At 38.5% G+C, this 13,446-nt stretch overlaps 1 protein-coding gene across 10 annotated transcripts in view; it reads left to right on the forward strand.

Moving 5' to 3' along the window:
* The window catches only part of ASH1L (ASH1 like histone lysine methyltransferase), a 206,186-nt gene that overhangs the window by 175,806 nt on the left and 16,934 nt on the right, over positions 1 to 13,446 (forward strand). For all 10 annotated transcript variants that reach the window (XM_044944263.2, XM_025289369.3, XM_025289367.3 and 7 more), the window contains 4 exons: positions 8,363 to 8,471; positions 8,907 to 9,071; positions 9,234 to 9,328; positions 10,942 to 11,099. In XM_044944263.2, the coding sequence (XP_044800198.2) occupies positions 8,363 to 8,471; positions 8,907 to 9,071; positions 9,234 to 9,328; positions 10,942 to 11,099 (527 nt within the window). The remainder of the gene's footprint in view (positions 1 to 8,362; positions 8,472 to 8,906; positions 9,072 to 9,233; positions 9,329 to 10,941; positions 11,100 to 13,446) is intronic.

Below are 13,446 nucleotides of genomic sequence, written 5' to 3' on the forward strand. Positions count from 1 at the left end.
GGCAGAAAGTGAAGAGGAACTCAAAAGCCTCTTGATGAAAGTGAAAGTGGGGAGTGAAAAAGTTGGCTTAAAGCTCAACATTCAGAAAACGAAGATCATGGCATCCAGTCCCATCACTTCATGGGAAATAGATGGGGAAACAGTGGAAACAGTGTCAGACTTTATTTTTCTGGGCTCCAAAATCACTACAGATGGTGACTGCAGCCATGAAATTAAAAGACGCTTACTCCTTGGAAGGAAAGTTAGGACCAACCTAGATGGCATATTGAAAAGCAGAGACATTACTTTGCCAACAAAGGTCCGTCTAGTCAAGGCTATGGTTTTTCCTGTGCTCATGTATGGATGTGAGAGTTGGACTGTGAAGAAGGCTGAGCGCCGAAGAATTGATGCTTTTGAACTGTGGTGTTGGAGAAGACTCTTGAGAGTCCCTTGGACTGCAAGGAGATCCAACCAGTCCATTCTGAAGGAGATCAGCCCTGGGATTTCTTTGGAAGGAATGATGCTAAAGCTGAAACTCCAGTACCTTGGCCACCTCATGCGAAGAGTTGACTCATTGGAAAAGACTCTGATGCTGGGAGGGATTGGGGGCAGGAGGAGAAGGGGACGACAGAGGATGACTGTCATCCTGGATGGATGGCATCACTGACTCGATGGACGTGAGTCTGAACTCCAGGAGTTGGTGATGGACAGGGAGGCCTGGCGTGCTGCGATTCATGGGGTTGCAAAGAGTCGGACACGACTGAGCAACTGATCTGATCTGATCTGATGCTGCTGCTGCTGCTAAGTCACTTCAGTCGTGCCCGACTCTGTGCAACCCCAGAGACAGCAGCCCACCTGGCTCCGCCGTCCCCGGGACTCTCCAGGCAAGAACTCTGGAGTGGGTTGCCATTTCCTTCTCCAATGCATGAAAGCGAAAAGTAAAAGTGAAATCGCTCAGTCGTGTCCGACTCCTAGCAACCCACTGGAGCAAACTCCATGGACAGCAGCCCATCAGGCTCCTCTGTCCATGGGACTTTCCAGGCAAGAGTACTGGAGTGGGGTGCCATTGCCTATACACGGAATCAAAAGGCTGCCCACAGAATGGCAGAAAATATTTGCAAGTCATATATCTGATAAGGTATTAGTATCAAGACTATATAGAGAACCCCTGAAACTCAACAACAAAAAAACCAACCCAATTCAGAATGGACAGACAACTTTAATTAATATATTAATATATTTCTCTAAAGAAAATATGCAGATGGCCAATAAACAAAAAGATACCCAAAATGACTGATCATTAAGGATATGCAACTCAAAACCATAAGATACTACCTCACACCCTCAGAATGGCTACTGTGGAAATAACAGAAAACAATAAGTATTGACAAGGATGTTAAGAAATAGGAACCCTTGAACTCTATTGGAAATATAAAAATGATATATCCGCAGTGGAAAAGGGTAGGGATGTTCCTCAACAAATTAAAAATAAAATTACTGTATAATCCAGCAGTCCAGCTTCTGAGTGTTTATCCAAAAGAATTGAAAGGAGGTTCTCAAAGAGATATCTGCAGCCCCATATTTTAGTAACATTATTCATAGTAGCTAAAATGTGGAAGAACCCAGGTGTCCATAATGAATGAAGGGATAAGGAAAATCTGGTTTTAACATACAATAAAACTCAGCCTTTAAAAAAAAGAAAGTTTTGCAATATACTACAACATGAAAAGACCTTGAGGACATTAGTCAGTTCATTTCAGTTCAGTTGCTCAGTCATGTCCGACTCTTTGCAACCCCGTGAATCGCAGCATGCCAGGCCTCCCTGTCCATCACCAACTCCCGGAGTTCATTCAAACTCACGTCCATCAAGTCGGTGATGCCATCCAGCCATCTCATCCTCTGTCGTCCCCTTCTCCTCCTGCCCCCAATCCCTCCCAGCATCAGAGTCTTTTCCAATGAGTCAACTCTTCGCATGAGGTGGCCAAAGTACTAGAGTTTCAGCTTTAGCATCAGTCCTTCCAAAGAACACCCAGGGCTGATCTCCTTCAGAATAGACTGGTTGGATCTCCTTGCAGTCCAAGGGACTCTCAAGAGTCTTCTCCAACACCACAGTTCAAAACCATCAATTCTTCGGCGCCCAGCTTTCTTCACAGTCCAACTCTCACATCCATCCATGACCCCTGGAAAAACCATAGCCTTGACTAGACGGACGTTTGTTGGCAAAGTAATGTCTCTGCTTTTCAATATGCTATCTAGGTTGGTCGTAGACTCCTTTGCTTCCAAGGAGTAAGCGTCTTTTAATTTCATGGTTGCAGTCACCATCTACAGTGATTTTGGAGCCCAAAAAATAAAATCTGACACTCTTTTCACCGTTTCCCCATGTATTTACCATGAAGTGATGGGACCAGATGCCATAATCTTCGTTTTCTGAATGTTGAGCTTTAAGCCAACTTTTTCACTCTGCTCTTTCACTTTCATCAAGAGGCTTTTGAGTTCCTCTTCACTTTCTGCCATAAGGGTAGTGTCATCTGCATATCTGAGGTTATTGATATTTCTCCCGGCAATCTTGATTCCAGCTTGTGTTTCTTCCAGCCCAGCGTTTCTCATGATGTACTCTGCATAGAAGTTAAATAAGCAGGGTGACAATATACAGCCTTGACGTACTCCTTTTCCTATTTGGAACCAGTCTGTTGTTCCATGTCCAGTTCTAACTGTTGCTTCCTGGCCTGCATATAGGTTTCTCAAGAGGCAGGTCAAGTGGTCTGGTATTCCCATCTCTTGAAGAATTTTCCACAATTTATTGTGATCCACACATATTATGCTAGATGAAATAATCCAGTCACAAAAAGACAAATACTACTGTGTGATTCCACTTACATGAGATGTTTAAAAGTAGTTAGAATCATAGAGACCATAGAGTAGTGGTTGTCTGAGGCTGGAGGAAGGAGAGTTTGAAAGTTATTGTTTAATAGGGACAGAGTCCATTTTACAGGACAAAAAGAGATGGAATTGCATGGTGGAGTTGACTACACAACATGAATTTCCTTTTTTGTTTCCTTTTTCTTCTTTTGGCCACACCTCACAGTATGTGAGACCTTAGTTAGCTGATCAGGAATTGAACCTGTGCCCCCTGCAATGGAAGCATGTAGTCTTGATCACTAGACCACTAACGAAGTCCCATATGGATGTTTTTAATACCACTGAACTGTACATTTTTAAGTGGTTAAGGTTATAAACTCTGTTACATGTGTTTTAACACAGTGAAAGAAAACTAGGCTCATATGAACAGCATTCCGTAAGAGTGTCCACTGTCACCACTTCTCTTCCACTTCATTAAACATTAGAATAAACAATGAAAGTTTGTAGGACATCAGTACTGAAGACCACCAAACATTATTGGGAAAAAAGACCACCTAAATTAATGGAGAAATACACCATGTTTATGGATTATAAATCTCAATATTTTTGAGATGTCAGTTCTTACCAGATCTATAAATTCAAATTCAATTTTTATGGAAATTGACAGGCTGATTCCAAAACATGCATCTAATTGTGAAGGACCTTAAAAAGGTAAGATGATCTTGAAGAAAAAAATTTAAGGACTTAAACTACTAATTTCAAGACTTACTGTAGAGGTACAGTAATTAAAAGAGTAGGTGTTTGCTTGGGCTAGATTAATAGACAAATGGAATAGCGTAGGGGGCTTCCTAGGTGGCTTAGTGGTAAAGAATTCATCTGCCAGTGCAGGAGATGCAAGAGACACAGGTTTAATCCCTGGGTCAGGAAGATTCCCTGGAGGAAGAAATGTCAACCCACTCCAATATTCTTGCCTGGAAAATCCCATAAACAGAGGAGCTTGGTGGGCTACAATCCATAGGGTCACAAAGAGTCAGACATGACTGAGTGCACACAGCAGCAGCAGGAATAGAGTCCAGATAAAGACACATAAATGTACTGTCACCTGATTTTATGACTTAGGTTCCACTGCAAGTCAGTTAGGAAAGGATGGCTTTTTAATAAGTGGTTCTGAGTCATAGGCTCCTGCGTCAATACACACACAAAAATTAAGATGACTCTTAGACCTAAATATCACCACTGAAGCAATCATGTTTCTATAGGCAACATGGGAGAATATTTATTAAATTTACTTTTTATTGAAGTATAATTGAATTACAATGTTGTGTTAATTACTGCCGTACAGCTTAGTGACTCAGTTATACATATTTTTTTTTTCCTTTTCCGTTGTGGTTTATCACAGGGTATCGAATATAGTTCCCTGTGCTATATAGTTATGACCTTGTTGTTCATCCATTTTATATATATCAGTTTGTATCTCCTAGTCCCAAAGTCTCAATCCAGTCCTTTTTACTCCCCTCTCCCTTGGCAACTGCCAGTCTGTTCTCTATGTCCCTGATTCTGTTTCTGTTGCATAGATAGATTCATTTGTGTTGTGTTTTAGATTCCATATATAGGTGATATCATACGGTATTTGTCTTTCTCTTTCTGACTTCTTTCACTTGGTATGATAACCTCTGGTTGCATCCATGTTGCTGCAAATGGCATTATTTCATTCTTTTTTAGGGCTGAATAGTATTCCTGTGTTTGTGTGTGTGTGTGTGTGTGTGTGTACACTACATCTTCTTTATCCATTTATCTATCCATAGACATTTAGGTTGCTTCCATGTTTTGGTTATTGTGGATAGTGGTGCTATGAACATAGGGCTATATGTATCTTTTTGAATTATAGTTTTGTCTGGATATATGCCCAGAATTGGGATTACTTAATCATATGGTAATTCTATTTTTAGTTTTCGGAGGAACCTCCATACTGTTTTCCATAGTGGCTTCACCAACTTACATTCCCACCAACAGTGTAGGAGGGTTCCCTTTTCACATGGGAGAATATTTTCATATACTTGGGATAGATAAAATTATCTTAAACAGGATATAAATAGCACTAAAGATAAAAGAACTGATAAAATTAACGATTTCTAGTCATCCAAAGGAAAGTTTGAGTGTAAAAGCACGCCATACACTGAGAAAGGGGTATTTACAATGTGTTTATCTGACAAAGAACTTACTTCTGGATGAAATTTGGATGAAATTCTGGATGAAATAAAAAAGGACAATACAATTTATAAAAAAGGTAATAGACATGTCAGAATATAAAAGTGGTCAGTAATCAAAAGGTGCTTAATATTTTAGTCATCAGAGAGAAATATTAATTAAGCCATATTAAAATTCAAAGTGTTAACAAGGATTTAACACGATGTGAGTGGTCTGTTGTGTTACTGCTAGTGGAACTGTAAATTGGTATGACAACTTACAAAAGATGTTTGTACCTACCAAAGCTAATAGACACATCTAGTAAACTAACAACCCTACTCATAAGTGTATCCCCAACATAAATGAGGGTTTATATTCAAAAGACAGGTGCAAAAAAATAAAAAAGACGTGCAGGAATGTCCACAGAAATTTTTTTTTAAGGCTGTGCCACACAGCTTGTGGGATCTCAGTTCCCTGACCAAAGATTAAACCCAGGCCATAGCAGTGAAAGCCCAGAATCCTAACTGCTAGGCAACCAGGGAATTTCCCAGAAATTTTTTTTTTTAATAATAATAGCTCAAAACTGAATATAGTCCAGTGTTTATCAGCATTAAAATAGATCAGTAAATTTTGCTAAATTCATATAATGGAATACTACACAGCAGTATAAAGGTATACTATAATAGAGGGCAACATTGAGTCAAAGAAGGTAAGCATATAATTGTACATAAAATTATATATTCTATATGATTACATTTAATTAAAGTTTAAAACAGATGAAACTATAATCTCTATGGGGATAGAGATTAGAATGGTGGCAATTCTTTGGGGGAGGGTACTGACTGGGAAAGAGGTTACACAAGTGTAGAGATACATAAAATTCAACAAACTATACATTTAAAATTGTGTATTCTGTGTAAGTTATGCCTCCCCCCCATGTTTTTAATACAATATATTTTAGTATAGGATCAAATTTTAAATGTTATGGTATGGAACAAGGGTCAGCACTCTTGGAATGTGGTGGTGTGCCAATAAAAATTTAGAAAGACCTGGGGGAATTTGTCTGCCTCCATAGTTTCCCAGCCACTGGCATAGACTAAAATAAATGGGACCTAATCAAACATAAAGCTCTTGCACAGCAAAGGAAACCATAAACAAAACAAAAAGACAACCTAGAAACGGAGAGAAAATATTTGCAAATGATGCAACCACCAAGGGCTTCATTTCCAAAATATACACACAGCTCTTATAACTCAATTACAAACAAAAAAAATCAGTTGGGCAGAAGAACTAAATAGACATTACTCCAAAGAAGATGTACAGATGACCAAGCATTTGAAAAGATGCTCAACATTGCTAATTATTGAAGAAATGCAAATCAAAACTACCAACAAGGTATCACCTCACACTGGTCAGAATGGCCATCATTAAAAGGTCTACCAGTATCAAATGCTGGAGAGGGTGTGGAGAAAAGGAACCCCTCTTATACTGTTGGTAGAAACGTAAATTGATGCAGCCACTATGGAAAACAAGATGAAGATTCCTTAATAAACTAAAAGTAGAGTTGCCATATGATCCAGCAATCCCACTCCTGGGCATATACCTAGAGAAAACACTTAATTCAAAAATGTATGCACCTTAATGTTCATAACAGCATTATTTACAGTAACTAAGACATGGAAGCCATCTAAGTGTCCATCAAGAGATCAGTGGAATTTGCAGGGTGGCAGTGGAGACACAGGTACAGAGAACAGGTTTGTGGACCCAGCAGGGGAAGGAGAGGGTAGGACGAATGGAGAAAGTGGCATGGAAATATATACACCACCATATGTAAGATAGATAGCTAGTGGGAATATGCTGTATGACTCATGGAGTTCAAACCAGTGCTGTGACAACCTAGAGTTGTGGGATGGGGTAGGAGGGAGGTTCAAGAGGGAGGGGACATTTAAAGATGAACGAATAAAGATGTGTCTATATGTATGCTCTGTGTGTGTGTGTGTGTGTACACTACTCGGACATAAAAAAGAATGAAATAGTGCCATTTGCAGCAACATGGATGGACTTAGAGATTATAATACTAAGTGAAGTAAGTCAGAGAAAGAAAAACAGCACATGATATCACTTATATGTAGAATCTGGGCTTCCCTGAAGGCCTAGATGGTAAAGAATCTGCCTGCAATGCAGGAGACTGGGTTTGATCCCTGGGTCAGGAAGATCCCCTAGTGAAGGGAATGGCAACCCACTCTAGTATTCTCGTCTGGAGAATTCCATGGACAGAGGAGCCTGGCGGGTTACAGTCCATGGAGTCACAGAGTTGGACACTACTGAGCGACTTACACCTTCACTTACGTATGTGGCATCTAAAATGTACAAATGAACTTATTTATAAAACAGAAACAGACCCGCAGGCATAGAGAATCTTAAAATTTTCAAAGGGGATAGGGATGGGGAAGGATAAATTAGGATTTAAGGATTTGCAGATATAAACTACTATATATAAAATAGATAAACAGGGCTTCCCCGGTGGCTCACTGGTAAAGAATCTGCCTGCCAGTGTAGGAGGTAGGGTTTCATTTCTGATTCAGAAAGATCCCACTTGCCATGGAGCAGCTAAGCCTGAGAGACACAACTGCTGAAGCCCACACACCCTAGAGCCTTGCTCCACAATAAGATGTGCCACTGCAATGAGAAGCCCTCGTGCCACAACCTCTGCTCACCACAACTAGAAAAAAGCCTATACAGCAACAAAGACCCAGCAGAGCCAGAAATAATTAAACAAACAATAAAATCCTACTGTATAGTACAGGGAACTATATTCCGTATCCTGTGATAAACTATAATGGAAAAGAATATGAGAAAAAGCACTCAGTAAATGTTAGCTAAAATTATATGTTACTCTATAAAGCATCTAGAACAGTACATGGTACCTTATTAATAAAGTAGATAAAATAGAACAAAAGAGACACTTGCGTACAGGTTAGAAAGGTGGAGATCAGTAGAAACTAGAAGATTTTTATCCATAGGAAATAATTGTAATTTGTTTAGTAAGTAAACTAATGCCCTATGTTAAAAGGACTTTGAATACCAAACAAGAAAAGTTTGATCTTTGACAGCAGAAAGCATGTTTTCCAGAAAACTGGTTTAGGACTATTAATCTGTCAGTATTATACAGACCGGATAGAAGAAGAAAGAGATTAAAGATGGAGTGACTGGCCAGGAAACTTGAATGATTGGATACAGAAACAGAGGCAAATTTGAAATCAGTATACCAGCCTTTCTGGTTCTCAGGCATGGTATTATGAATCTCTGCCTTTAACTCTTGTCCCTTTCTCTATAGGTCTGTTAATGGAGTGTACCGGATTGGACTATATGCTCTTAAAGATATGCCAGCTGGTACTGAACTCACTTATGATTACAACTTTCATTCCTTCAATGTTGAAAAACAGGTAAGAATGATAAATTCAAGAGGGAGTTTGAACTTTATAATAGTACTCTATATTAACATGAGCCTTCGGTGAACATTACTGATTTGTAGCCACTAACATACATTGGAAAAGATTCACTCTTTGTTCCACTTATCTAGGATACCTATGTCACAGTTACTCTTTCAGAACTCTGTAGAAGAGACTGTTCAATTATTTTTTGTCTCCAGTCAGGTCTTAATTTTTCTCGTGAAGTTTTTCCAAAATTTAATCTTTCCTTTCTACTACAGTGGAAACCATTTATATTTATTTTACTCACAATGAGACAATGAGTTATGTTCCTCTGTATGAAAATTTCTTGATTCAAACTTATTATTGGGTGTCCAGATACTCAGGCATTCTGTTTAAACTTTTAGATTAGACTTCAGACTAAAAGCGTTATTCTCTTTCCCTTCAAAGCAACTGTGTAAGTGCGGCTTTGAGAAATGTCGAGGAATCATTGGGGGCAAGAGTCAACGCATGAATGGACTCACCAGCAGCAAAAGTAGCCAACCAATGACCTCACATAAAAAGTCTGGACGGTCAAAAGAGAAAAGGAAGTCTAAGCACAAGCTGAAGAAAAGGGTAAAGAATAATCTCATGGTTTTCTCCAAATATCTGCATGTAGGCAATTAATGAAATAAGGGATATACCAGAGGGTGGCATCTTTAGAGTGGTTTTTGTATTCTTTGAGGTGATTTATGATTTATCTTGTTTTTCCTGCAATCTAATCCGTCTGTTTGTTAGAGAGGCCACCTCTCTGAGGAACCCAGTGAAAACATCAACACTCCAACAAGGTTGACCCCTCAATTACAAATGAAGCCAATGTCCAATCGGGAGAGGTAAAAAGAAAATTTTCTTATCTGCACTCTTTAAATTATGTGACTTGCTTGACAGTTTAAAAATTATTAAACATGTATATAGTTGAGACATTTGTTTTTTGCAGGAAGACTTTAAACAAGCATTCAGGGGTGAACTTGGGTGGAGGAAGGAACTTATTTCTAACTGAAATTTAACTTTTTATTAAAATGAGACTATAGGCCAAATAAAAAAATATGTGTGTGTGTGTGTGTATAGTAGTTGCAGTTTCTAAGAGTTTGTCACCAATATTTATAGTTTTGTATGTTATAGGCATTACAGATACCTCAAAATATCATTCACACTCATCTCTACCTTAAAATCACTGTGGTTATTAAACCCACCACTAGATCTTGTCATGTGTTAAAAATTAATGTTCATTTCTATATCACAACTTCAGGGTTTTTGTTTAATATTCTGCAAACTGTATCTCAGTTTATTCAGTTTGCTTTTAATCGTGTATACTAAAAGTTACTTAAAATTTTAATACTTTTAGTTAACATTGTTGAGAGGAGGATTACATGTACTTCACCAGACTGCCAAGGAATGCATGGCACAGAAGAGATTAAGAATCCCTGTTTTGTTGATAAATTAACAGAGCAATAAAAAGGATCTTTAGTAGTCATCTTTGCTTTTCCCTATATTGAGATATTTGTCCATGTCTGAAGTAAGAGAAATAAATATGTATGTCCTATTTTTCAAATTGTCTTGGGACATTTCCTGCATCTTCCCTGACTATGTATTCCAGTATCTTAGCAAGTTCATCCTTATCTGTAACTTTACTATGATTTTAGCCCCTTTCATCCTATTTTCACTTTGAATCATACAAATTTTACATTTCAGTAAAAGAAAGAAGTCCAGTGGCCTCTTCTTTGGCTGCATAGCAGCTGAGGTTGCTTTTTAAAACTCCTTATGCCCAGGCCACACTTCAAACCACTTACATCAGAATTTTCAGAAGTGGAACCCATGTATCAATAGTTTGTACAACTCCCCAAGTGATCTCAATGTGCAGCTAAAGTCACAAACTATAAAATTAGTCTAACCTCCCTTTACTGAGGCCCATAGTTTGAGACTTAAGGTCCCATCTGTTTACATGTTTGTTAGAGTGAAAATCAAATTATGGAATCATCAAAATTGTGTAGGGTTAATCAAGATGCATATAATTCATTTAAGTTTAGAGATCCATGCAGTAGCACTGTACCTAATATCTTAAATATCTTTACCTACATCTGACAGTCCAGTTCTCCTTGTTACAGCTGACCCTAAACCTATACTTCATCTTGGCAAATTCCTTTAGAATTCTACAAATACTGCATAAAGCTGTACATTCAAGTCAACAAGCTTCAGTTGCCAAAATTGTTGCAGCTTTTAGGTGGTATTTGTCAGATATGTGTAAATATTATAGAGAAATGTTTTGTGTTATGTGAAAAAAATCAAGATGCAAAACTGAATAATGTTTCTCCATATGTAGTTCTCTTTAAAATAGCTGGTTTCACTGATAAACATTTATATCATCATACCAGTGGCTTAGAGTAAACATGTAGTTAATGTTCATTGGATGGATGAATAAAGGAGCTCCTTTCTTCCTTCCTTATAGAAACTTTGTATTAAAGCATCATGTGTTCCTGGTCCGAAACTGGGAGAAGATTCGGCAGAAACAGGAGGAAGTAAAGCACACCAGTGATAATATTCATTCAGCATCATTATATACCCGTTGGAATGGCATCTGCCGAGATGATGGGAACATCAAGTCTGGTAAGGACCAGGAGATGTTCTTGTTAGTTTACAGGTATCAGCCCACCATAACCTATCCATCCCAGCACTACACTTCTTTATCTCTACTCTAAGGAATAGGAAGAAACCCCCTTCCATCAGCCTTCCAGACATCACCTACAGTCTTATAATTACTAGATATAGTGGATCTTTTGTGTTTAGGATCCTTTCCTACCTAGAAAATAACTTGCAAACAGGATAAACAGTGATGCCAAATGCAGGAGAAAATGACATTAGTGTTAATTTCAATACTTTGTTCTCCTCCACATTGAGATCAGCATTATACAGAGATGTTCAGATTTTCTTTTTCTAACTTTCATGAGTGACTAATGTACCAGTACTCCAGAGTTCAGATCTGATATCCAGAACAGACCTTAAGAAGAAAATTTTACATATCCAAGTATCCTTTATAACTGAAAATTAAGTATTAAAAGCTCATGCTTTTTTTTTTTTTTTTCACACCACCCTTTGGCTTGAGGGGTCTTAGTTCCCCAACTGAACAGGGATCAAACCTCATGCCTTCCTCAGTGAAAGCACAGAGTCCCAACCACTGGATCACAATGGAATTCCCCTCATACTGTTCATTTACTCTTTCTTTCCCTCATAAAGAAGCAAGAAATTCCCTGGTGGTCCAATGGTTAGGACTTGGTGTTTTCACTGCCAGGGCCCAGGTTTAATCCAAGTTCAGAGAACTAAGATCCTGCAAGCAGCACAAGATACCAGGGGGAAAAAAGTAGAAGCAGTCTGCATGGTGTATAAGGCAACATGTTGAGTAGGGACTAGATGGATTTAGAAATTTGCCCAAAATCTTGTATCTTCTCAGTGATTTGATTGGCATAAATTCTGTGAACTTACTTTCCAACTAGTTCAAGTCTTCTGAAAATAACAGCAGTTATTTCCTGAGTATGTATTATAGGTCAGGCACTGAGCTAAAACGTATTAAAGTGTTATTCCATTTAATCTACACAGATTACCTCTTGAGGGAAGTACAGACATTGTGCTTACTTTACTGCACTTTGCAGATAACGGTTTTCTACAGATTAAAAGTTTTGTGGCAACCCTGTTTGGAGCAGTCTACAGTGCCATTTTTCCAAGAGCATTCTGTCCCTTTGTATCCTGACAATATTTCAAATTTTTTCAATATTTGTTACAGTGATTTGTGATTAGTGATCATTGATGTTACTATTGTAATGGTTTGGTGGCACCTCAAACTGTGAACTTAGTAAATGTTGTGTGTGTTCTGACTGCTCCGGCTGGCTAGCCTTTCTCTGCTACCCTCTACCCAACCACACCCCATCTCCTGGCTCTCTCCCTATCTTTGGGCTTCCCTAACACCTAAAATACAATAGTATTGAAATTAGGCCAACTAATAACCCTGCAGTGGGCCCTAAGTGTTCAAGTGAAAGGAAGAGTTGCATGTCTCTCACGTTAAATCAAAAGCTAGAAATTAAAAAAAAAAAAGCTGGAAATGATTAAGCTTAGTGAAGAAGGCATGCTTAAGGCAAGACATGCTAAAAGCTAGGTCTCTTGCACCAAACAGTTAGCCAAGTTGTAAACAGAAAGGAAAAGTTCTTGAAGGAAATTAAAAGTGCCACTCCAGTGAACACACAAATGATAAGAAAGTTAAACTGCCCTATCTTGGGCTTTTTGTTGTTGTTTTTTTGTTTTTATTTTTTTATTGATGGATAATTGCTTTACAGAATTTTGTGCTCTATTTTTGATATGGAGAAAGTTTGAGTGGTCTGGATAGAAAGTCAAACCAGCCACTACATCCTCTTAAGCCAAAGCCTAATCCAGAACTGTCTTCAGTTCTATGAAGGCCTAGAGATGTGATGAAGCTGCAGAAGAAAAGACTGAAGCTAGCAGAGGTTAGTTCATGAGGTTTAAGGAAAACTCTCTACAACATCAAAGTACAAAGTGAAGCATCCATTTCTGATGTAGAAGCTACAGAAAGTTATCCAGAGGATATGGCTAAGATCATTAACGAAGGTGGCTGCACTAAACAACAGATTTTCTGTGTAGATGAAATAGCCTAATACTGAAAGATGCCATCTACTTTGCCTTTGCTGTTTTAAAGAAATGAAGTGAAAGTTGCTTAGTCATGTCCGACTCTTTGCGACCCCACAGACTATAGTCTATGGAATTCTCTAGGCCAGAATACTGGAGTGGGTAGCCTTTCCCTTCTCCAGGGGATCTTCCCAACCCAGGGATCCAACCCGGGTCTCCCACATTGCAGGTGGATTCTTTACCAGCTGAGCCACAACAGAATCTAGATAATAGCACATCTGTTACAAAGTGGTTTACTAAATATTTTAAGCCCTCAGTTGAG

The sequence above is a fragment of the Bubalus bubalis genome, chromosome 6 (genome assembly GCF_019923935.1).
Source record: "Bubalus bubalis isolate 160015118507 breed Murrah chromosome 6, NDDB_SH_1, whole genome shotgun sequence".
Taxonomy (NCBI): domain Eukaryota; kingdom Metazoa; phylum Chordata; class Mammalia; order Artiodactyla; family Bovidae; genus Bubalus; species Bubalus bubalis.